Raw genomic sequence first — 26,411 nt, 5'->3', positions numbered from 1 at the left:
TTAAATAATTCAATTTATTTATTAGTATTATCATTCCGTGCTAAGCACAGAGCAAATTTCTACTTACATTTAAATTCTTTTAAAAATAATATTATACTGTTTTTATTTATTTTTAGTTTTTTGGTAAAATATAGTGTTCTTTATTATTTTATCAAAATGGAGTTTATAATAGCTTGCAAAAGAATTATAAGATAGTGGAATATGATTTGTAATGAAAACAGTTTTGTAAAGAGAAATTCTTGGGTTTATTTCTAAAGTGAACATGTAGGTTCACCCAACTAATAAGATTTTGTTATTTCATATTTAGTATCTTTAAAAAAAAATTGTCAAGTTATATTATATTGTAAACTAAAAAATAAAATAAATAAAAAATAATATTAATTTCAAACAAAAACACATTTAAAAACAAATTAATGCTGTCGGCCAAACACTAAACCCTAAACTTTAAATCCTAAATCCTTGGGTAAATCCCAAACACTTGAATAAATTCTAAATCCTAGAGTTTAGGATTTATCTACGGGTTTAGTGTTTATCCAAAGGTTTAGGGTTTAGTATTTAGGGTTTAGGGTTTAGTTGCTGACTGTGTTAAAAATATTTTAAAAAAAAATCTAAAGATTTAAAATTTATCCAAGCGTTTAGGGCTTACCAAGAATTTAGGGTTTAGGGTTTAATGTTTTGTTGACGGTATTTTAAATATAAAACTTTTTTTGCGACTAATATTATTTTCTATTTATTTTTTATTTTAAAAACATAATAAAACTTGACAATATTTTGTTTTCTTTTTTTTAAAATACTAAATATAAAATAATGAAATTTTATTGGTTGGGTGAATATAAAGGTTGTAAAGACCCATTTTGCATTCATAGTGTGGCATCATGTTGTTATTTCTAGCTATGAATATGGTAAATGATTTCTTCAAAGGAACCTCTTTTTGTTTATGGAAGGTCTGAACTCGGCTTACATCTCGACTTTCCTTTTCTTCTTGTCAACTTGCTTTCATCTAGAATATAATTAAAACAAAAAAATCTAGAATATAATAGATGAAAGATTAGATGTTCAAAAACGAAACTATGTTTCAAAAACAAAACTATGTAATCTTGCATTATTTTCTTCAGAACAGATCCATCCGCTTCTTTTACGTACAAAGCAACCATCAACCACTAACAAGTATTCGTCCTCAAACAGTACACCAAAACATATACCAAAGAAAAAGCAGTGTTTTTAATAAGTTATAAATCCTTTTAACTAACTAGATCTTATCTTCATTAAGAAATCATAAGGTATTGGATTGAATCTTCATGTTTCAGAGCCACAGAGTGGGAAGAATCTACAGGTGTTGTAATGGCTTTGTTGTTGCAGGACTCGAATCTGGTGTGGCCAGATGAGATGTTCGGTTGGGACTAGTGGAACCAGATGATGATTGCGTGATCACGCTTGGTAGATTCTCCTGAGAAGCATGCATGTTGACTCTTATCCTGTTGTGGATGTTCACATACTCATCGGTTTCGTCAAGGATCTCTTCCTGAAAAATAATCATATGATTCATTTAGTTAAAAATTCTCTAGTGTGATAAAAAAAGAGAGGGGTTTGAGTTAACCTGAAGAAGCTCCTCGATGACGTCCTCCATGGTGATAACGCCTACAACCTCTTCATTGGGAGGGAAATCAGGTATAGGAGAGTTCTCGATATCCAAAATGCAGAAGGAGCAGCCTCTATGCCGCTTCTTAGCTGGAGCAGCCGTGAGAGTCGTCTTCCCCTGCTGCTGCTCCTCACCGTTCTCGCTCTTGCCGGATTTCGCATCTCCTCCGGTTTCAATTTTGAATACTAGATTCAGAGAAAGCTTTGTGTAAACAAAATGGAAAGTCTCTAATAACTGATGGAAATCATGTTCTCGTACCTTCCTTCTCTGATACTTGAACCTGAGCTTTTGGTTTCTTGCAACTGTCCTTAAACAGCTCATCTTTAGTTTTCTTGTTTTTTCTGCGCTCAATACCGTTCTCGCTTGTTTCGGGTGATCCTTTATGCTCGTCAAGATCCTTATAGACAACTGCAATGTGGCTGTGGCCTTTCTGGAACTCGTTTAGGATATCGTATAACGGCATGGTCTCAGATACACTGCAAAAAAAAAGTAGGTTATAGATATGAACTCTGTTTAATGCTGTAGAAAAAAAGAAAAAAACTATGTCACGAATGTGAACAAAGCATTAGAGAGAGAGAGAGAGAGTGAATAATTTACCGCGGAATCTTTCTCATGATCATTTTCCTCAGAGGAACTTCTTTTCTTGCATCAACTGCCAAGAGATTTTTAACCTGCACCAGCAAAAGAGAACAACATAACGTGCTGAGGAAAAGGTCATACGTAAGCACTATTTGCCATTGTTAAAAGAGTAACCGATTGAAATCTAGTAGTTACAAGATAGTCTTTCTCTAGAAACTCCACTCTCGTAGAAGATTATATTTAAGGTAAGACAATACAAAAAAACAAAGATTTAAGTACCCAAAAGATATAGAGCATCAACCATCTAAATATATGAAAGATAGGTAGGTACCAGAATGAGACCAATTATATGTGTTGGATTTCTGAAATAAACTGGAACTCTGCTATGACCAACTGACATAATTGTATTCAAAGTTTCCCTGTATTGTTGATGAAAGCAGATAATAAGCATTATGATGGGAATATAAAAGTGTAAAATAAAAAGGTAAAAACAAAGAGGAAACCCCACAGATTAAGAGTTGAATCAAGATCAAGGGAGAATGCGTTGGATATGGGAGTCATTGCATCTTTTGCTGTCTTTTCTGTCAATTCAAGTGCACCTGTGATGATTGAAGTCTCATCGGTTGTTAGATCCCCACCTTTCCCAGCCTAACAAAAAACAAAATCAGAAAGGTAGGTTGCTGTAAGAAACAGACACAAGAGTCAGGTTTTGATTGCTACCTCATTTCCATGGAAAGTCACGAATGTCTTGAGCTCAGCTCTCCGTAAAAGAACACCATGTCCCTTACCCAACATCCAATCAAGAACCTGAACCCAACAAGTATGTGTCGGAACCAAGAAACACTTTGTAATAATAATTAAAAAAAAATGATTTAGCCGACCAGGTAAAGGAACCAAAAATTAGATTAAAAAAAATATCTTACCTTACTGATAGGATAAGCAATAGGGAAGAAGAGAATGAGAAGAAGACGAACTAAAGGAGCCATTATGGCTCCAACCTTGAGGCCGTACCGAGTGCAAACAGCCTGTGGCATTATCTGCAGATACATTCATTCAACCCATAAAATAATATGATGAAATTATACAAAAAAAAAAGAGTAAATAAGGAAAGAGAAGTGAAGAAACCTCTCCAAAGACAAGAATAAGAGTGACTGAGATAACAATAGCAGCCAAGGGAGGCACAATTCTATCCAAGAAGATTGGCAGAGCCTACGGAGGACCAAAGAGAAAGACATTAGTTAGTACAAAGTCTTTTAGCAATCAAAAAATCATAAACAAAAAAAGAAAAGAGTATTTTATTAACCTCCATAGCCATAGAGTTGCCGATCAAAAGAGTACAAAGCAACAGATGCTGATTCTTCACTACTGGAAATATCTTACCTAACAATAATAATACAAGATTTCAGTCCCAATTCTCAACGGAATCAAAAAGTTAAGAATCAACTCACCGGCGTTGATTCGATCTTGAGGACGGCCGGATTTGATGAGAACTTCGAGATCGACTAATCCGAGAGACATGAGGCCGAGGGTTAGACCTGCCATCAGCCCCGCGAAGGCGACTAGAGCTATGATGATCACCAGGTCAAGCCAGAACGCGGCTCCGCAGCACGACGTATCCGACGACGACGACGCCATCAAGTTAGTGAGAGAGAGTGACGCTTCTCTGCTCTTCTCAAGTGCGTGTACAATTCAAGACGCAACAAACATTTCTGTATTCAGAGGAAGGAAGCGAGCTTGTGTGTGGCCCCCAACTTTTCTATCGGAAGGTATCTCTTATTTATTCACTCCTTTCCCTTTTTGGTACGTGTTTTAATGTTGTTTCTATGATCCAACCGGACTACTAGTCCGGTTTGATTTAACAATTTAAAGTTTTCCTAATTCAATGGAGAAAATGTTCACTCGAATACTACTTTTATACATTCTAATAAATAAAGCACGAATACACCTAATTGAGAAAGAAACACGAATACGACATTATTCAAAAACTTATAAACTTGTATATATAGAGATAAATTAGGTATTAATTTGGTAAACATTAATTTTTCTTTAATATTCATTTACTTTTGACATAAATCTATTAACTCTTACAACTCTGATTCAGTGTTGGCTCATTTTATGCCTATTTTTTGTCAAATAAAATATTTATTCATAATGATGAGATGTTCATACTTTAACAAATTGTATAATTTTAATATTTTGTTAGCATATACAAACATGGTTTACTGGTTGTTTTTATTTCTAATTTTTTTTTGCAATATCGCGAAATAGATCATTTAAGTATTATCTACTGTAAGTAAGATTTGTAAGGTCATAATACTTTTGATAAATTAAATTTGTTGACAACAAAATTATAAAGAAAAATTGATTGGTTAATCATGAAAGAATGATACTAAATTTTGTTATATTGTATTAATCATCGTAACACATGTATCTTATAATTATGAAAAGGTAAAATTTAAAAACTACCAATATATAAGTTACATTTTGAAACTAACTACCATGTATGAGTTGCGATGTACATCTAAATTAAAATTAAAAATTGAAAGGATTCTATTATATCACTTAAATATAAAATATAAATTTATTTTGAAATTTTAACCAGTTAAACTCTGATTTGTTTCTCTAACTGATTAAAATTAAATATATATAATAGTATTTTGAAATTGAATAAAGAATCGGCCAATCATACTGTGACTTGTTTCTTTAGCTGGTTATGAATTGTTTAAAATTTTTATTTAGTTAAAATAGAAAATTAATCAAAAATCAGTAAACATGTCAAAACTAGTGATGTGTTCAATGCCAAAACTTAGTTTTTAAATTTAAATTAGAAAATAAAACAAAACTGTAAACATATACAAAATACAAAATTTAATTCTATTTAGTTTATCTCGTAAAACCGCAAAATTAAATTTCACCAACAAATCATTATTGTATACCGTTTATTTTAGTAAAACCGTATCCTGTAAACCGCATAAACAACAAAGGTAACATACCGCACACGGACCGGTAAATATTTAAATATTTTGTTAGAGTTTAAAAAAATAATTAAAAAAAAAATTAAATATTATATTATATTTTTAACGATAAATTTTGGTTTATCCATTCCGTTCAAAAAAACATGTTGGTTTAAACATGTAGTTCTCAAATGATCAAAGTCCAATTCGATTGATTTGGTTTAAACCGTTCTGCAAGGTTCAGGTACAAAATTTGGTTCGATTTCAAACTAACGAGTCACTTCGGTTAAATCTCGATTCTGTTGGGTCTAACAAAACAAAATCAACGCCTCCACAAAACCTCTGCTTCTCTCCCTTGTCGTCGTCGTACCTCCGTGGAAATCGGAAATGGGAACCCTAGGACGAGCTATTTACACTGTTGGTAACTGGATCCGCGGCTCCGGCAAAGCTCTCGATCGTTTCGGTTCTCTTCTTCAAGGGAGCCACCGCTTCGAAGAACACCGTAAGCCACATTCAAACCATAGATCCAATCAGTATCTATGATTTTAAGTGTTTATTGGGATTCACGAACTTTCTGGTCTGATCGGTCTTGTTTTCAATTATTGTTTGATTGATACCAGTATCGAGGCATCGGACGTTGATGGATGTGTTTGATAAATCTCCATTGGTGGATAAGGATGCGTTCGTGGCTCCAAGTGCATCTGTTATTGGTGACGTTCAAATCGGGAAAGGCTCCTCTATTTGGTATGGCTGTGTTCTTCGAGGTCAGTCACCCTTTTCATTTCGCTGCAGCATTACACATTACTCACAGTTTTAGTGTAATCTTTGCTTATATCCTTTTCATTTGAGTAATCTATAGGTTTATTGTAAATGACTTGTGTGTGCAGGTGATGTGAACAACATCAGTGTTGGATCCGGGACGAATATCCAAGATAATTCTCTTGTACACGTTGCAAAAACCAATCCTGGTGGGAAGGTTTTACCTACTACGATTGGGGACAAGGTCACTGTAGGTAAAGTGACTTATCATCAGCTTTAGTGATATTTGTTTCGTGACTGTTAGTTAATTCAAAAAAAAAAAATGAAACCGAGCAGGTCATAGTGCTGTTATACATGGGTGTACTGTTGAGGATGAGGCGTTTGTTGGAATGGGAGCTACACTACTTGATGGTGTGGTGGTTGAGAAGAGTGCCATGGTTGCTGCTGGTTCTCTTGTCAAAGAGAACACCCGTATTCCTTCTGGAGAGGTTTTACTTCTCTTCACCTTTCTTGTAGTTTACTGTTTACTACGTTTTGTGATAAGACTGCCACCAAACATCTGCTTTGTCTTTGTAAAGTGAACTACGACCATAGAATCAACGGTAACAAGAACCAAAAAAATGAAAGCCTAGGTTTTGTTATCGAGAACACAGAAGTTGTCCCATGTAAATTCAGCCCTCACTAAGTGCTAGCGATAATCTGCTACATTCGTTCCTAAGCTGCTTAGAGTAGACCTCTAGCTAAGGCTTGAACAGCTTAAGTAGATTCCCTTGTGTCTTTGATCAGCTTTTCGGTTGATACGCTGTTCCTTATTACTAGGCGTATATTTCACTTGTCTAAATCTGGAAACCACCTTTGTATCTGAAACTAAGGTGACTGGAGTCATAGATGGTTAGAATTAAACGGTGTCGTTTTGTTGCTAGGAACTACTTTATTCAACATTCAACTTTAGAATATATAATTTCAAGGAGACATAAGTACACAAGTGATCAATTTCATGTGGCAGGTTTGGGGAGGGAATCCAGCAAAGTTTATGAGGAAGTTAACAGATGAGGAGATAGCATATATCTCAAAGTCAGCAGAGAACTACATCAACCTTGCACACATTCATGCCGCAGAGAATTCAAAGTCATTTGATGAGATCGAGGTTGAGAGAGCGCTTAGGAAGAAATATGCACGCAAGGATGAGGATTATGATTCAATGCTTGGGATTGTCCGTGAAACTCCACCCGAGTTGATTCTTCCCGACAATGTCTTACCGGAAAAAACTACCACCAGGGTTCCAACTACACACTACTGATTCACCCTGTCTCAGCTTGTTTTTTTTCTTTCTTGTGTTAAATCCTTTCAAGACAGGATTGGTTCTCTGTAGAGATTCTATCTTTTGGTTTTGCCTTTTATCGCGAGCAAGCATGGGGGAATATCCTTTGCTCAATAATGCCGAAAGAATATGTACTGTTGCATTATGGTTTAATGAAGTTATTTCTTCCAATAACAATTGCAAAGAGAGAAACAAGATGCTTTCTCTTTTTTTTTCTGCTATATTCCTCTGTTTTATGCTTTTTATGTTGGTGGTACGTATGATAGAGTTTAGATTGTTTGCTTGGCTCCTTAAGATTCACGTATTCTTATACTCGTTACAGACTTCAAAGGGGCGTGGAGTGGATCAGGCGCAGTTGAATCGAACCAATATTTTTCCTTTAGGTATTCACCGAGTTAAGAAAAAAACAATTAAGCTAACTGAAAACTGTAATCTGAAAAGCAAACTGTAAACGAAAAAGAAAGATTTTACACGAGAGATAAAGGAATCAAGAGTTAAAAGACATTGGCTGACTTTTGAAGTCACCTAGGAAGGTGCACGTTTTGTTTTGTGAGTATCATAAGTTTATGCTCTCCCCTCTCTTCCACAAACTGATGGGACTAACAACAAAGAAGAAAAACAGAACAACAATTCTTCAATTGATCTTTTATTATTTTCTTAATTTTTTTTTGTTGAGAGTACAACATAGAATTGGTTCGTTAGCTTCTATTCTCGAAGTGTGGTTGTATCCTAGAACTCTGATTTTGTAAAACCGGCTAACTAAGGGCCACTAAGAATCAAAAAAAGAGCATCACAACTTCCACACGAAACAAATCCTTGTCTATCGTATTTTGGTATAAGTGTCGTATTTTTTATTTCTGTTTTTATCATTATATTAACAAATTACTCAGTTCACCATATATTAGAAATCAATGGTCCTACAATCCATCAATTCACAAAAACCGTAAAGTAAATTAATTATACTGCATTAATCCAAAGATACATATACTAAATATGTATAAAATGATACTTGAATGACAAATTACGCATCTTCATATTACAAAAACAAAAATTATTTGTTGCTGCCTTCATTTCACGTCCAAGAGTTCTTTAATACCCCAGTTTCAGCTGTAGATTCTTTATACTATCTGACCGGCTAGTCAGGCATTGTACTGAGATACCTTTCATGAAATCGATCTCAGTAACATTTTGCCAAAGAGAGCAGAGTTCAGACAAAAGAAAGAGTGGTTCAGATCAAATGGCAACATCCTCCCAAAAGGTAACGGGAAGATCTGGTGAAACAGGCATGGTCCCAACACACTGGAACTGTAACAAAAGGAACAACATTAAAGAACAAGAATGCTAATTCAAATGATCTTGGTTGAAAATTATTGTAATGTTAATTACCTTGTGGTGCTTGTATTTATCTCTTACAGCTTGTAGAGCACCTCCTCTTCTGCTCAGATACAAGTCATGTATGATTCCCACACACACTTTTAGATCAGCCGCTTTGTACTTTGTGTATTCTTCTAACGTTTGGTTCTGTTGTACATCAATCAAAACCAAAAGATGATTAGTGGGTTCATACACAACATTTAAGCCTGTAAGAGAGTGAGAACAAAATGCTTACCCAAGGATGTTGTTTTGGACGGATGATGAACCGAGCAAGAAAGACAGCAGAAGCAGCCAACATAGATGGCACAAACTTCACAGCTTTGTAATCTAATAGACTCAGTTCTGATAAATAGCAAGACAGTGGCTCCAGCTGCAAATGTGGCACCTGCAACAACAAAGGCATAGAAAAGGAAGAATATTTAGCAATCGAGACTCTTCAGATTCTGAATCTATAAAGATATAACCAGCTTGAGCTTACTTTGAAATCTTCTTGTGCAACCCTTGTGAATCGTCTGCACATAAAAAAAGGCAAAATGAGGACACAATGAGCCATACAAACCATTCAAAGCACAGTGTCTCATCACAAATCTAACCTTATAAATGAACTGATTGTAGGTCTTCCTAGTTCAAACTGGAGTGCAAGAAGTATATCAGCCTCCATCTTGACCACATCTTGTTTCGAAAATGTATTATCAGTGATGTAACAGAAATCTTCCACTTTAGGAGGACTTATCTCTTCATACTTCCTACTCAACCATAAGAAGAATAAGGACATAAGCTTCACACAAAGACACAATGACAACTAGTAACAAAGAGATTACTTACGAGGCAATAAGCATTGCAGATACTCCCAAAAGCTGAAGCCTCTGCTTGTTGACAGTCTTTAAGGACAAGAATCTATCGATGTAGGAGACGGTGAGATGAAGAGTTTCGGGTAGGAGTTTGTACTCCTCAGCAACTTCCACTAACCAATCCACCAAAACACCTCTCATGCTCGGTGTTACGTCTTTCTGAACCTTTTCAATATAATCAGGTAATGGTCTTTGTTTTGCATTCACCTGAAATCAAATATAAAAAAAAAAGCTCTTTCAGCTTCACATAGCAAACCAATAGTAATAACCATAATCAATCTCTAAAGTTTCCACGTTTAAAGAAAATAATCTTGAATTGAGTCTCTTCAGACCAAACCCACAACTAATCTAAGCCTAAGTCCCGACAGAGAGTAGAGATTTTTTCTTTTTTTATTACCTCCATTTGACGTAGATAGTCGTAGATGTCGGAGACATAAGGACCACACATCTTAGGATCATCGGATCGAGCATCGATGTCAGATCCTGATTCCACCGGAGCAGTAGTCTTTGGTGGAGGTACAAGAGTCTTTGAGGGCTTGGGAATCACTCTTTTCCGATTGAGATTAGAGACATTGGGAAGCTCGCCGAGGACCACTCTCTTCTTGGTGAACCGTTCCTCCTCCTCGGTGGCCATGGCCTTTCTTTTGGCCGCGGCTCTCGTCATCCTCACACAGATCTCTTTCTCCGCCATGATTTAGGGATTGAAGAGATTCCGAGACAGAGAGAAAGTAAGTGAGAGAGAGAGAGAGATTGAGATTGAGATTTGGTGGGGAAGGGAGAAGTGAGGGTGTAATAAGAGAGGGATGAAAAAGGAGAGAGAGCAGAAGCGCCATTTCTGAGAAACTTTCAGAGTTTTAAATTTATCGCGCTCTGTTGTGGGAGTCGTAACCAAATTTTGGTGAGGTCCAAAATATTGTTTGGCGGGCTAGTGGTTTTCATCAGATTTGTGTCTGAATTTATTTTTACCGGTAAGATTGCTATGGTGGTGCCTTTCACCTTTTTAAAAACATTTCTTCTCGTTTATTTTGTTTTCTCCATTATAATATATAGAACTAGGTGATACCCGCGCCCTGCGCGGTTCAAGATATTTTACGAATAGTTATTTATTGAGATATGATAATTTATAATATGTAAATATTTACATTATATTATTTATTTGTTATAATTTAATAATATAAAAATCTTAACAAAAAGAACTACAGTGATGAATTGTTAGTCTCTAAGATATTCTATGTATTTCTCTATTTTCTTTCTAAAAATGAATATTCTTATAATATTTTTATCTATTTTAAAATTAACGATTTTTACTTATTAATGTTACTAATTGATCCATTCATTGTAATTTTTATTTTTATAAAAATTTAGTATTTTTTAAACTATATATTTTACTCCAGAAAGACACAATACAAACAAAATAAAATAGATATCATCTAACCATCAATTTGACTATAAATGATTAATTATGCATCCCAAAATGAGAAATGAACATTTTATCAAAGTTGTTGGAGTATTTCAAATAACTAATATTTAGGCTGTGTTACAAAAAATTAATATTTAGGTTGAACGTAAATATGTTATCAGTATGAAAAATCTATGTAACTTTAATAATTAAAATTTGATTTTAATCTTAGGTAGATATAAAACTTTAAATACCATTTATTAAATAAATTTTCTTCTAAATTATAAAATAATTGCTATTATGTAAACAAAAAACTGTATTGTTATAAATAAAAAGAAATTAGGTTTTCCATAGACATGTATTTTGTTATAATTACAAAAAATTAAAGGGCTATTTTATAAATAAAAAATATATATCTCTATTATAGAGGAATGCTATTTTTACCTCTAAATATAGAGGTAAATATATAATTCTTTTATTTTTGAGAAAAAAAACAAAAATAGGTTGGAGTAGATGTTATAAATGTCATATAATTTGGTAACTTTCTGCATTCACAGAAACCAGCTCCAATAACATATGATATAATAATATTAACAAAAGTAATATTAGTATTTTACTCTATTGGAACTTGAGATATAGAAAATGATCACTTACCAACCAAAAAATCAGGATCAAGGGTTCCATCTAGAATCGAACGATAGGTCACATGTTGGAGCCCAGAGAGTTGGTTCGGGAGGTCTTCACAGTTTTGAATCCGGTGGTAGGAAAGAAACCAATTTTATAAGGGTAGTTGGTTGTCCGGTAAAAACTGCAGGAGGGTGTCAAAAAAAGTTAAAAAAGATCTTGAAACATCCTTGGCCGAAGAATGGTTCAAACTGGTGAACCAGTTCCTTTTTATTTGAGACATGAATTTTATTTCCTTGAAAAAAATACTCGGTCAGAAAAAAATATTCAACACGAAAAAAATTTGTATGTAAGTACATAATGGAACGGTGGACTTATCTTTGCATCCACGAAAACCATTTCTAGGATCTCTCCACCAGCCATTGAATATTGCTTTCAGAGTCTTAATTATTTTCACCCTTGTTTTCACATAGATTTCTTTGGTTTAAATTCGAAATAAAGTTCATAGCATTCATTTTCGATGCTGCTATTAAATACGTTTAGTTTGTGATGGCTGTGTAAGAAGTGTGTATAAATATATATATATATATATATATATCAATCGAGGATATAGGATTTAAGGGAGGGGCGATTTAATATCATGGTAATCAAATAACACCTATAATTAAGCCAATAAAATGAGTAATTGATCATTCAAAATATGTATAATTTGGAAAGAAATACTTTGACTTTCCATAAGAAATATAACCACAAACCTAATGGAAACGTAGGTATACTATTAAGGTAATATTGCAATCCGGTTAAATCAGATTTTTTCCGAAAATAAATTAACATTTATGAAGGTCTTTCAATTACAAAGATATCGGGTCATTAAGTATATGGATTGCAAAGAGATGACTCTTTTAACATGATAGTCTCAAAGAGATTGATAGGAAAATAAAAGACACAGTTGACTTAACAGAAGTAAAGAATAATTTTCTTACCGCGTATTGAATAATTTTCGGCGACATGCAAGCGATGGTTTCATAGTATGGATTACCTTAATTCAAACATTTTTTATTTACAAAACATTGATCAGTTTAATTATTAAATATATACACTTTTTCATTACACGCAAAAAGTGTATAGGTTCGCATAGATTATATCTTTCTAGCTGCTGCAAAATAATGTTCAGTTTTTAACATATACAAATACATATACAAATTTATTAATAGTCACTTTGTTGTTTTATTTTTATACTGTAATGATCAATATCTTGGTCCGGTCACTAATAATTTGACGTCCATATAAAACCTTTTATACATATGTACTATATTACAAACATTCATTACAGCCGGTTCCTGTATTATTACCATTTTCTATACAAAATATATTCAAAAATAAAAATCGAAAATTTACGAAACAACATGAAAAATAAAATATTGGACTTTAGAAAGCATGGCCAACATCATGATATCAACATATAGTACTATCGAAAAAAGGTTACAAAAAAGAAAAACATATAGTACTATCAAAAATAAAATACGGAAGGAGATGCTTTTAGTTATTGCAATATGTGTATTTTAGGTAAACGTCACAGACTGATTATATATGTCCGTGAACTTGCTCTTCTTTAGGTGAATAATATATGTAAAAAATATAATATATGTACACTGCAATGGCATGGCATAAAAGGTAAATAGTCTAGGTAAGAGAGGGCTTTTATAAAAAAAGGCTGAGGTGAAATATGGTGAAGACACATAAGTAATGGCATAGTGGTTAATAACACATCAACTAAAGGTTTATTTCAAAAATGGTCTCCTCAAATAATAGAAAGGGGATTATTACATTTACTTATTTTTGTTTTTTTGTAACAAATTATCTGTCACTTAGTTTTGCCTAAATATCTAGAGTACACTCTTTATTCAAATTCTCTTCTAGTTGTCTATAAATAATTTTGAACATCTTTTAAAGTATTTTTTTCATATAACATTCTTATGTTTTACAATTCTTCATCTATAAGTCTTATTTGAAAATTTTATATGTACAAAGATAACTAAAATTTAGAGTAATTAGATAAATACATTGTTACACTTTATAAATCCCAAACTTATCCCTAATACAAGGCTTGGCCGTACTCGGAATACTTCAGTTCGGTTAGTACAGTTTTCTAGATGCCGAACTGATCCGAAAAATCGTCAGTTCAGTTTAGTTTGACATTGGTTATCTCGGTTTATTATTTTTGCTGCCGAAATTTATGGAACTGTTAAACATATGTTGATGAAACGCCAACTGAATCCCAAATTATCAAGTCAAATGCAGAAATTTGAGCTTGCAACTCAGTTTTGTAAGTATTGCCAAAATTTGCTCATGCTCACTTTCTTTCATCGTCATGTAACTGACTATCTCTCTTTTTTTCTAACGCCAAACTATTATGGTAGTTTTGTGTAGGTATTTTATTGATACAATTGAAACGTGAAACAAACAAGTTATAAGTAGGAACTAGATTTTGATCCGCACGCCCGTGCGGATGTATATTTGAAAAATATATTGCTATTTTTTTTTCATGTCAATATCAAAGGTGGATAAAAAAAATTCAAATCTGAAGAACCGAACCGATCACGATCCGAAAGAGTAATATCAAACCCGAAAAAATTGATTAAATATCCAAATTATTCAAAGTTTTGATATTTAGACAACCGAAACCATAACCAATTCGAACCGAAATATTTTGGATATCAAAATGTATCCGAAAAAATATTTATATACTTATATATATTAATTATTTTAATTTTAATGTATATAAAAATATCCAGAATATATATGATATTTTTAGGTTGGTTTAAATACTTGAAAATATATAAAAATAGTCAAATATAAATATCTAACACAGTGGAAATACACTCAAAACACCAAAAATATTTAAAATAATTATTGATTTTTGATCCAAAATTTAAACCAAACCAATTTATATGTTAGTTTAGGTATTCTGACATATGTTATTCATATTTATGTACAATATATTATTTTATTTATAGATTTTAAGAAATTCAAAATATATAATAAAATTTTTAAAATAATTTAAATGGGTTATCCGAACCTGAACTGAACCCGCAAAGATCCGAATATAACTCGAACTGAAATTTAGAAATATCTGAATGGGGCTGAAATCTTTGACCCCGGAAACCCAAAACCCAAACAGATCCGAAACGAATCCGAATGGATACCTGAACAGATAAAATCAAATTATTGTAAATATAATATCTCTTGTTATTATCACAGGGTATTACGTTTTTAATAGCATTGATAGGATTTTAAAATAGACTATGTTACAAAACATACAATTGATCATACAAAATTACATAGTAAAAATAATAATACATACATTAAGTTAATATATTAGATGAGCTAAATATACATGAATCAATATTAAGCATATTGACACCAATCAAAATTAATCATCATTTATTTTGAATTGATTTATGTGGTTAGTATTTATATATGCACTTTTCATTTTGCAGGGAAGGTGGTACGTTGAATGCATGGGTGGAGAAGGGATTTAATTATTGTTCATTGAATGTTGGGGAGAAGGGAATTAATTATAGTTCACTCGGTTTAGGCACAATAATTTCGGTTTGTGAATAATAAAAAAATCGATAGATAGATGGGAAGAGATTAAATGAAACGACGGTGTATAGATGCAGTGGCAATCCATCGTAAATAAACAGAAAAATTCAGGGTAAATACTTATTTGTACTTCACTTTTAATAGGATAGATTATTGTTTTATTGGTATTTAAAGCCGGAACTATAACAATTTGTGTTATGAACCCTAGTTCTAGTCATATGACTCTAATTTCTAATATAGAATAGTCGGTTTCTTGTTCTATGGTTTGGATCTTCTTTGTATAGCTTGTTCGTATCTAAAAACTAAGTTAAAAACTTTCCTTATCAGAAATATAGAAAAATCCTCATTTCATTCAAGTTTTTCGTTTTACCTAGAGACAGAGATAGATCCCGATCTGAACCATGATTTATCTAAGCGAGGACCGTAGGCCAGCGTCCTAGTCGGAAGGAGGAATAATAATTTCCTAGATTAGTTATCCCCAACACTACTCTTTTGGACAAAACTCAGGAATTTGGTGACTTATTTATCTTTGTATAGTTAACACATTTTCTTTTTGTCAGAGAATCTCCAAAAAGAAATTCTAATTTTAAATATATATATTTTTGTTCTACGAAACAAACATCACAACTTCTAATTTAGAGTTTTGAAGAGTTAAACTTCATATTTGAAGTTTTGTAACTCAAGACTTCAAATTTTGAATTTCATTTTTATTTACAATATGGTCGTTACAATTAATTACATATCATATTTATGATTATTATGTATTTTCTTGTTTATCGTTTTAATCCTTATATTTTTTATATCTCATAAATATTTCAGATTTGTCTTTTTATAAATTAATCCTTTCACATAAAATTAAATAAAAATTTAAAATTAGTTTTATATTATTTTAAACTAAAAGTGGACAATAAGAATATTACAAAAGAAACTTTAAAAGGTATATGAAGAGATAAATATTATACAAATTTAAATACTTTAACAACACTAATCGTCTCGTAAATTTCTCTAGAACTTCAAAATTTCTAAAATATTGTCTAAACAATTTTTTTTGTAACCGAAGATAGAACATTACAGAAGAAATAATTAAATGGCATAATGTTGTATTTTGCTTGTATTCTAATATTTTATTATGTATTTCTATTCATAATTTTATATTTGTGTAACATTTTATTAGTTAATATTGTTGTAATATTTTTATATATGTGTTAGTTATTTATATTTTTTATGTAGTTATATTAATTATGTCAAATAAAAGGACTTTAAAGTAAAATACAAATAACTTTAAAGTTAAGTTTGATGTTTTTGCTTTTAGAGAAAACATTTTAAAACTTTAGATATAGAATTTTGCAAATTTTAAAATAATTTATTTTTTGGAAATACTCTGTGAGTTCTTATAAAATAAACAAACAGACTTTTTGTTGAACTTTACTGCTGGTTTGTATTGAAAGAAAAATTAAACTCTGACATGAATAACGACTTGTGCAAACAAAAAGCCAGTAACTACGCCTCTGATTAGTGATCACATGGCAAATGAATGAATCAATTGTTTTTTCTAGTTTTAAGAACTTAGATACACAGATCTTTACATACGTAAAAAGGGAAAAGAAAGAATTAGTTCATAACTAATAGAGAAGAAGAATGTGTTTATTAGTGTCCAGGTCCTCTCTTGCTCGGCCCAGACGCTAATCGGAAAGCCAAGCTCCTCATCAAACGAATCCTCGAGCTGTTCGCGGCAGCGGCAGTCGAGATCAAGTTAAAACCACTGCCGTCTACGGCGGCCGTTTGATCACTGCCGTTCGTCTGCTCGTTTCGTAGGGCTCGGCAATCAACTCCCGAAATAATCGAGGACATCTCCACAGAAAAGATGATGAATAACAAAATCAGAATCTTTTTCTCCATATCTTGTACTTCACTTCAGTTTATTACTTCTCTCTATTTCTCTAAAACTTTCTCTTAAGAATGTTGGCTTTGTGAAACGAGTTGTTGAGTTATGAGATGAAGGGCTAGTGTGTATGTATTTATAGTTGTGGGCGTGTAGCAAAGGGCATTCACTGACCATGAATTAGTTAATAGACTAATTGCATTTGGACTATATCAGTATATATAATATAAATATTATTTATTGGGCATTGAATATTTCAGGTTTCATGTTTTTAAAATGTGTATACATAATTCTCCAACCCACTTGTCTTGGCTAGGAAATATTGTTGTAATTTTGACTTACGAACATAAATATAATGAATTTCATAATAGTGACAAAAAAAAATTCAAGAAAATTGCAAAACGTAGTAAAAAGTTGAATTTTATTTGTAGCTGTGTCTAATGTGAAGAGACAAAATGTTGTTGAACGAAAGAAACTAACAAAGAAGCGTTGAAGAAAAAGTATTAGGAATGTGTGGTCTTGAGTTGGCACTTTTGACTTTTGTCCGACGTCGGTTTTTTTGTTATTACGGTGAAGCCGCGTTCGTTTGGAGGGGTAAAAGGGTAATTAAAGGGAATCCCCTGTTTCTTTTCTGCGTTGTCTAGTGATGACATGGCACCGTCTAATCTAGTGTCACATGCCACTCGTTAACGTGTTTTCCAATCTTGGTTCTGAATGGTAAAAAGTTAACATCAATGGGTGGAAAGAAAAAGTAGAAGAAATATTTAAGTGAACCCAACATTTTCCACCTTTTTTAAATGGGTGAACAACTTATTTCTATACTAAAAAAATCATATAATACCAAATTTTAGCAAAAAAAAATCATATAATAATAGTTTCACACAATTTTCCACACTTCTTTTAATTGCACATATTTTAAATATATAAATCTAATTGCACACATTTAAATATATGAATTTATTTACCTCTATTTTCAAATATCAAAACCCATAACTACCGACTAAGATTTAATTAGGTTTTACTGATTTAGAATATAAATAGATATCAAACAAGTTGGTATCAAACTGAAGTTAAAACCCGATCCAACCTAATATTCAAATAATACTCGACATAATTTTTTAGTAAGATATTGGGTCATGTTCTATTTGGATATCAGGCCAGGTTTTAATTTCAGCTCGATACCAACTATTTTGGTAACAATTAGTTGGTTTAATATCAATTTAGATTCTAAACCAGTAAAATCAAGCTGAAATTTTGTCAATGCGGTTTCGGATTTTGATCTTTGAAAATGAAAGTCGTTTACCAGACAATGCAGACAGAGATAAATTTTCAGCTGAGAATAAAGGAAATCACTTGATTAAAAAGATGTTTACTCTTCTAGGTGGACCCACCATTTTCAGCAGCAATGTTTTCCACCTCTTTTAAACGGAGGTAAGTTTTCAGCTGGGGTAAAAAGAAAATCACTTGATTAAAAAGATGTTTACTCCATTTTTATTCCCATTTACTTTACTTTTCTTTTGGGTGTAAATATTAAAACTATTTACTCTACTTTGTTTACTAATCGCACTCTTTGACTCTGTGTTCATCTTTTTTTTTCCATCCGTTTGATTTTACTTTGTTCCTAAAATGTTTCAAATTTCAAATATAAACGTAACCACCATTTAAGCTGTAATTAGCCAACAATATTGTTTAGTTTAAAATATGAACTACAGAACGGTCCATAACAAATGATTAAAATATATTTTTCATATGGATAGTTTTTGTGTTAGTTAAATGTTATTTGATGGTGTTGGAGCGGGGTTTCACCCCAATTCAAACCCGGTCAGACACTTTAGAGCATCATTATCCCAACAACCTATAATGGGTTGTTTAATTATATAATAATAATATTTAAGAAGTTTTTTTTTGGTAAGCAACTTAGTTAAGCAATTTCACACTTTTCCTCTTCCAATGCAAGTTTCTTATTTTTGGGTTTTGTGTATTCAACATTTTCAAAACACAATTCTGAAATATGTTTACTCATGAGAACAAGCTTCAGTAGCAGTCCGTATGATTCTTCCACTCTTCCACTCTTTTCTTTGACCTTAAAGTAAGGACATGCAACAATTAGTGAGAACAATAAACGTATATCACCAAGTGTTCAAGTCTATATAAAGAAAAAGAAGAAACCAGGTTCTTATGGGAAGACCAAAAAGAGCTCTGTCTATATACAATGCTTGGATGACTGGTGCTTACCATGTGATGGATGACTAAACCATAGGCATACCAAAGGAGACTAAACAAAACTCAGAGTTCACTGTCACCTCTATGATTCTCTACCTCAAGTTGACAAAAGCTTTAAACTTGGAATCTTTTATAATCATCAGAGAAGAAGAGTCTAATTCAGCGAACAAAGGGGACATGAAGAAGAGTCTAACCTGAGACAGAACAAAGGGGACAGCAAATGCAGCGACTCCACCGGCGAATCAACTTTAGTATCTTTCCCAAAGATGATAAGTCCAAGCTGAATCAACTTTAGTATTTTTCCCAAAGCGCGAGTCTAGCTTTGGTCAACTCAGATTATGATGTTCCTCTTCTTTATCTCCGTCGGGTTAGCCAAGAACCGTGGCTGAAACTGTTTCGTCACTTCTGCTATTATGTTGTTGTGGTCCAGTATCTTTCTCGACTTCATGATCCTCACTATCGCTGCTTCAATCTGAGGCTTCCTATCTTCCTCTACTCTCTGTTTTGCCTCTTGCTTCTCCGGTTCTGTCTCCTTCTATGCCACCACCGTTCCTATCTTCACTTTGTAAAACTCCCCTAAGTCCATAAACATCTTAGTCACATAATAATGTTCCTGTTAATTGATGAACACACAATGAATTCTATTTTTGCGCATATGTAGTGAACAAGTTGGGTGATATAAGTCACAGTGAAGCTCCAAATTCTTAATATGTGTTCAATGGTTTAACATCTTAACTAGTGATGATTATGAGTGAGAGAGTACCTCTGCCGTGGACACTGGAACATCTTAAGTCCAATCAGTTTAAAACCCTTCTTCTCAAAACGAGAGATGATTTCTCCAACCTAAGATACATTCAAAAGGAAACAAAAAATAAGATAGCAAATTGTGGCGTTCCAAGGTTGAGAACCTTTGACTCTCAGAATCACTTACAAACAGAGAATTTTTTACCTTGATGATGACTGACTCTCTAGCTTGATCGTTGAACGGAATCAAAGAGGGGAAACGAAGAGCAAATCTATGCAAAGGAGAGATTTTTTTGGTCTGAGTCGTCGAGCACGAGAGAAAGAGAGAAAACGATTTCTTTTTAACCTAAAAATACTAAGCAACCGGGTTAAACGTCCGCGTTGATGATGCTCTTAGTACAAACGTAATAAATATCAAGTATCATCAAATTGATTGACGGACCATTTCAATAAGCTCATCTTTCTTTGGAATGAGACAAATGTCTGTATCATTTAATCCTTAGAAAATAATTAACAACTAGATCTTGACCCGCGTTTTAGAAGCGTGGAATATTTTACGATGAAAAATTTCACTAATAACTTAATAAATATTTTGGTAATTTTTAAAGAGTGTATATTTAAAATATTTTTGCATTTAAAGCAGTTTTTTTAAATTCAACCCGATTGTGATTATACCGGTTAATCCGGAGATCTGACATTCAATTTTGGTTTTTAAATTATTCATATTAAAAAAATTACTAAAACCCGAGACTAACCGATTGAACTGATGGATGACCGATATGTAATCTAATTTGATTTAAATTGTAATTGTTTCATAATTTGTAATCTTATAATCCAAATTTTAAAGTTTATTATTTTGCAATTTATGAAATTATGACGTTTTTACAAAATTTTAAAGAGAAAATGATAGATATAAAATAACTAAAATTAATTATTGTATTGTTTGGAAACATTGATAGTAGTATAAAAAATATATTGTTTAGAAACATTGATAGTAGTATAAAGAAATAAGTATGTTGTTTGGAAACATAGATAGTAGTATAAAGAAAATAACAATAGTGATTTAACGTAGGTTTAACTATAAAGTATAAAAGTGTATTTAATTTAAAAACTTACAAAATAAATATTAGGTCCAATAGAATGTTTTCTGTTTTACTAAGATAGATACCAGTTAAATCTCTTTTCACTATCTCTCCCACTATACTCCACTATAAAAGAAAGCTATAATTCCATCTGACCTTAGAAAATTTTCCAGATACATTGTGATTAAGGAGAGTTTTACCTCCTATTTCTGGAACTGGAGACGTGAGATCCTCGCTTATCGAATCCATGGTAGTCATGGTGATATTTACTAATACTTCATCTATCTCTTCCATGTTCGATGACACAAATATTTATGAGATAACTTATAGCAATGGCTATCAATTCCTCATTATCCTGCATTATATTGCTTGAATTATTAGTTAATTGCGTAATTTTTTTTATTTTGTATATCTCTCCTTTGTCAACACAGAAAAAAATTGAGTTAATATCCCTTCTCGTATTCACAACACTATATATTTTTGTTTTCAGAATATTCCATCGTCCAATCATATTTTTCGTGTGGAGAGATTGATAAATCTGTTAATCATATCATTTTTGAATATCTACTAACTTTACAAACTTAGGAATTATTATCTACAGTTCTACACCTTCAAGCCCATCGAGTTTTCCCATTTCCTATGTTTGTACTAATTTGAAATATTTGATCTGGAAACCATATTGAAGACACTGAGTTGAATATATACATTTATATATAGATAATCCGGTATCTTTGAAAATTCCGTAATGATAAATTATTTAAGAGAATCATCAAAGATCTTTTTGAACTAGTAAGATACACGAAGAGTGAATGTCAAATGTTGTTTAAAGGGAATGGAAAGAACATAAACGATGTCTAATCACTACATCATCCCATGAGAATTGAAGCCTTAATCTTTGATAGCATATGCTTAGTGGATAGGTCATGAAATTCTAACTCACATTTCGGTAGATATGAATGTGTTTGGAAAAACGATTCGAGAAAGTAACAATTATTGAATTAAGGAATAGAAGGACGTGCTTGTCACCATTGCACACGAAACCATAAGCACATATTTAATCTATGGAAAATATGATTCAATGTTTAACAACTATAATTTTTCAATGGAATTGAAAGAATTAGTTATTCTAAAGAAGTTATGATTTCAAAATCAAGTATAATCTTCGTGTGTAAAGTTGGACTGCCATTTCTATTGTAATTCGATCTGTTTTGTTTGAATAATCAATTATCTGATCCAATATAATTTGTAACTACCTCGATATTCAAGGTTTTTGATATCCATAATTTTTTTAGATTTTTGATCGGATATCCGATTCGATCCATAAAAGTAAAAATATAAATAAATAAAAATCAAAATAATACATAATAATAATAATAGTTTATTACAAAAATTCTTTTTAAAAAATTAATAAATTTAGTAAATAAAAGTACTGTAAAGCTAATATTCAATACTCCCTCCGTTTCAAATTATATGTCGTTTTAGAGGAATTTTTTTGTTTCAAAATAAGTGTCGTTTTCGGTTTTCAATGCAAAATTTATTGGCAATATTTTCTTTTCTATTTTTCTATTGGTTAATATATGGTTAGGTGTATTGGTAATAGTATTTTTATTTTGAAAATATGTAAAATTAAATGTTTTCTTAATCTGTGTGTATAATGTTAGAACGACATGTAATATGAAACGGAAGGAATATAATATTTATATAACTTATATATTTTTATATATATATCCCCTAGACTATATTTGAGAAGTGATTTTGCCACATGTCGTCTCCACAATCAATTTCACAAAAAAAATGATGACATGGTTACTAAAATTGATGACATGGCTTATACTTAAATATGACATAGACAATAAGATTTATTACTGATATATATTTTTGGTAAACTTTATAAAATATGGCAATAATTCATACATTACATTTAATGCCGATTTATATTTTTGGTAAACTTTTTAAAATATGGTAATAACTCATAAATCATTCCTAAAATAAATATATTCAAATTTGAATTATAAATTTTGAAATTTTATTTAATTTTACTTTTATAATTATAAAATTTTTATTACTAAAAATTTCAAACTTGTCTACATTTTTTAAAAAAGTAAATAAAATTTTAATCGTAATATCATTAGTTTCTTTTAGATATCTAAAATTTTTAAAAATATTGTTTAGTTTTAATCTCTATAATATTATTTGAGAAGTCAGTTTTCTATGTGTCGCGCTCACGTTAATTCTTATGATGGTTAATTACAATAGTACTCTTAGTGAATCAAATATATCTATTTGTCATTATTAAAAAGAAAAAAAATCCTTTTTATTTTGGTTTCCTTCTCTAAATAACCTATATAATGAAAAAAAATTGTAAATTTTAGAAACGAAAAATATTTTATATATATATAATGTGATTCATTAAAAGGAAACTTAACAAAATAATTTTGATTTTAGAGTAAATAAATAATTATCCCTTTAAAAGATAATCTTAAACAACATAATATATATTTTAATATAATTATTTTATTTTAATTAATCTATTTCTCAAATTTATTACAAAAAAATAAATAGCATAACACAAGATATTTTAATGAATAAAAATGCATTTTTAATTTTCTAATTAAGTATCCTTTTATATTTTTCCAAATCAAATATATAATAAAGAAAGTATTTAGAAAATTTATAATGAAAACATTTTTATATGTGATGTAATTTTATTAAAAAAAAAGTTCAGAAAATAATCTTGACTTTATAAGTTTATAAGTTATTTTTATGCAACTTCGTACCGATCATGACTTTACTTTCTATTTTTTTTTTTTTGCAAATTAACATATACCAAATTATAAAAGATAGTAATATACTTACATATCTATGATGAAGAACCAAAGGAATACAATTAATTCAATTTGGTCGAGTTAAACTAGAAATAATATATTTTAGTTTGAAGGAATATATGTAACACAATATATCCACAAAATGAGTAATTGGACTAATCTAAAATTTTAATACAAAATCAAACACTTAACTAAATATAATGTATTATTGTTCATATTAATATTTTTATAAATATAAACTATAGAACAATGTAACATACTATTAACTAATATGAGATCTCAATTAATATTATGAATATATATTAACCAACTATTGCAACTAAGTTATTTTCTATAATTTATATATATGCATGAGGTTTCATAATACTATCGTTGTTATATTAATATCAGTAACTTTGAGTCAATTAAAACTTTAATTTATTTTTACTATTTAATTTTAAAAATAAATTATATTAAATTATACATAATCTTTCTAAAATATATTTACAAATCTAAGGCAATATCAAATTAAATGTAAACAACAAAATTAATCAATATTTTAATCTATAGAATAAACAAATTATGGTTGAATCGGAAAATTAGATATTATCTTATATATCCAAATTATACCTATGATTAAAATAAAATAATATTATTTGAAAAAATAGCATACTGATGACAATATAAATTACATAGTAATTTAAAAATAAAAAAATTATAGTAAACTATTTAATATATTAATTTTATAAATATTTATATCCGTGCATGCGCACGGGAAAATCACCTAGTATGTATATATAAACGCTCTTAAAAATATTAATAATTGTGATTTATTTCATTTTTATAGATATTTTATTAGTATTTGTTTGATTCGTAGAGTTACGTTTATCAAAATTTTCGGTAAGAATCAAATAGATAATAAATCAGAACAAAATTTTCCGATATTTTGTCTAATCCTTAGTAAGAACAACCTAATAGCTTTGGGTTTTATTGGGTTTTGCTAAAAGAAGTTTAGAACCAAGAATTAACGGAACAAGATAAACCAATTCGACTAATACTGTAAATATAAGCAACAACTTCCTCCGAGTTAATTCACAACTGTACCTTTTAACTGAAAACGCAACAAGTTCTCCTCTCCGCCGTAAGACTACTACCGGAGACTTTACCTTTCGTTGATGGGTGGGCCAATCAACATCCGCCGCCGGCAAGATCATTCTTAATCGACGACGGAGAACCAAATTTTTATCTCCCAACGAATCCGAGGTCTCACCGGACTACACGTCTTGTTTACCCGACGATTGCTTAGCCCTTAGTGTTTCAGTCTCTCAACTCCGGCAATCAGAAAATATGCTCTCTCGTTTGTCGAAGGACAGAGTCGTCATCGTATATCTCTCTCCAAACTCCCTCGGATCTGCTTGCAGGAGCTTCACATTGGCCAGTGCTTCGGCGCGAAGAATCTCACATCTTTGAAGCTTTTTTCAGGTGCTTCTGGTGACTGGGACTTGGTTCTTGAAGAGATGGCGGTTAGGGAGCATGGTATAGTGGAGATTCATCTGGAGAGGGATGCAAGTGAGTGACGTTGCTTTATTAGCTGCCATCTCTAACTGCTCCAGCCTCGAGATTTTGCATTTTGCGAAGACGCCTGAATTAATGTACTAATGGTGGATTAGCTGGAATCGCTGCGAAGTGCAAGCGTTTGCGGAACCGTTCATATAGATGGATGGAAAGCGAGTTTGATTGGAGCACAAGGGCTTGTCGCTGTGGCTAAGTTTTGTTCTAAGTTACATGAATTGGTTCTCATTGGTGTGAATCCTACAATTGAAAGATTAGCACTTTGTGGTTGCGATACGTTGGGTGATCCCGAGCTTTCTTGTATTGCAGCCAAGTGTCCGAGTTTAAGGAAACAATGTATCAATAACTGTCCGATTTCAGATTTGGAAATCGAGAATCTTGCAAACGGTTGCCCCGGTTTAATTAAAGTGGAAATTCAAGAAGTGTAGAGGAGTGATGGTCGGTTGTGCAGACTGGTTAAGAACGGTTAGGCCTACGCTTTCTGTGAACGCAGACACTGCAGAACCAGAAGGGAGCAATGATGCTGTTGAAGGAGGCTTGCGAGAGAATGAAATCGAGTTCCCTCGTTTGAACAGCCAGATTGTAGCACCAAGTCTTGCGTCAACCAGTAGAAGCCTGTCAGGGTGTTTCAAATCACGAGTTGGATTATTCAGTGGAATGAGTTTAGTAGCTTGCACTTTGGGACAACTGTGAACGCAGTTGATTGGCTGTGCAACTTACTTGACCGTGTTGTTTTCTTCACAAATGAAAATTGTATATATTTGATAGTTTATGATTTGTTGCTGTACTCACTTCCATTATAACTGATTAGCAAAAATGAAGACAAATGAAGACTCCATACTAAGCATCTCCTTGGATTCCCAAGGTTATTCTCCAGGTCGTGGAAGAAAACAAAGAAAGGGTCAGACAAATGGACGACATAAACAATTTCACATGTACAAGTCTGTCCAACAAAATATAACTTGGCATGCCATATTCATCAAAAGAAGCAAACATAG

At 31.7% G+C, this 26,411-nt stretch overlaps 4 protein-coding genes and 1 pseudogene across 4 annotated transcripts; 2 read left to right on the top strand and 3 right to left on the bottom strand.

The window, feature by feature from the left end:
• Window positions 1-1,071: 1,071 nt before the first annotated feature.
• On the bottom strand, window positions 1,072-4,047 carry LOC108805288 (DUF21 domain-containing protein At1g47330). Its single transcript, XM_018577296.2, has 11 exons — window positions 3,667-4,047; window positions 3,522-3,598; window positions 3,344-3,427; window positions 3,142-3,255; window positions 2,939-3,025; window positions 2,727-2,866; window positions 2,550-2,637; window positions 2,237-2,310; window positions 1,898-2,115; window positions 1,598-1,824; window positions 1,072-1,522 (listed from the first exon to the last, which is right to left on the bottom strand). Exons 1-11 carry the CDS (start codon window positions 3,851-3,853, stop codon window positions 1,328-1,330), a joined length of 1,491 nt encoding a protein of 496 aa, XP_018432798.1. The 5' UTR covers window positions 3,854-4,047; the 3' UTR covers window positions 1,072-1,327.
• A 1,423-nt stretch (window positions 4,048-5,470) lies between these two features.
• On the top strand, window positions 5,471-7,473 carry LOC108856679 (gamma carbonic anhydrase 2, mitochondrial). The gene is made up of 5 exons (XM_018630539.2): window positions 5,471-5,674; window positions 5,793-5,936; window positions 6,060-6,185; window positions 6,268-6,419; window positions 6,938-7,473. Exons 1-5 carry the CDS (start codon window positions 5,560-5,562, stop codon window positions 7,229-7,231), a joined length of 831 nt encoding a protein of 276 aa, XP_018486041.1. The 5' UTR covers window positions 5,471-5,559; the 3' UTR covers window positions 7,232-7,473.
• Window positions 7,474-8,183: 710 nt separating this feature from the next.
• On the bottom strand, window positions 8,184-10,393 carry LOC108857473 (cyclin-A3-2). Its single transcript, XM_018631461.2, has 7 exons — window positions 9,875-10,393; window positions 9,452-9,684; window positions 9,220-9,372; window positions 9,105-9,138; window positions 8,862-9,011; window positions 8,639-8,773; window positions 8,184-8,557 (listed from the first exon to the last, which is right to left on the bottom strand). The coding sequence occupies exons 1-7, from the start codon at window positions 10,166-10,168 to the stop codon at window positions 8,486-8,488; spliced, it is 1,071 nt and encodes a 356-aa protein (XP_018486963.1). The 5' UTR covers window positions 10,169-10,393; the 3' UTR covers window positions 8,184-8,485.
• Window positions 10,394-19,109: 8,716 nt separating this feature from the next.
• On the bottom strand, window positions 19,110-21,286 carry LOC130494961 (uncharacterized). Its single transcript, XM_056985834.1, has 4 exons — window positions 21,194-21,286; window positions 20,161-20,301; window positions 19,975-20,054; window positions 19,110-19,787 (listed from the first exon to the last, which is right to left on the bottom strand). The coding sequence occupies exons 1-4, from the start codon at window positions 21,284-21,286 to the stop codon at window positions 19,694-19,696; spliced, it is 408 nt and encodes a 135-aa protein (XP_056841814.1). The 3' UTR covers window positions 19,110-19,693.
• Window positions 21,285-26,200, top strand: LOC108858703 (F-box protein At1g47056-like; annotated as a pseudogene).
• The last annotated feature ends 211 nt before the right edge of the window (window positions 26,201-26,411 follow it).

The sequence above is a fragment of the Raphanus sativus genome, chromosome 5, assembly GCF_000801105.2.
Source record: "Raphanus sativus cultivar WK10039 chromosome 5, ASM80110v3, whole genome shotgun sequence".
In the NCBI taxonomy this organism is placed as follows: Eukaryota; Viridiplantae; Streptophyta; class Magnoliopsida; order Brassicales; family Brassicaceae; genus Raphanus; species Raphanus sativus.
Note: the sequence above shows the minus strand (reverse complement) of the source record. Positions and strands in the feature narration are given on the sequence as shown.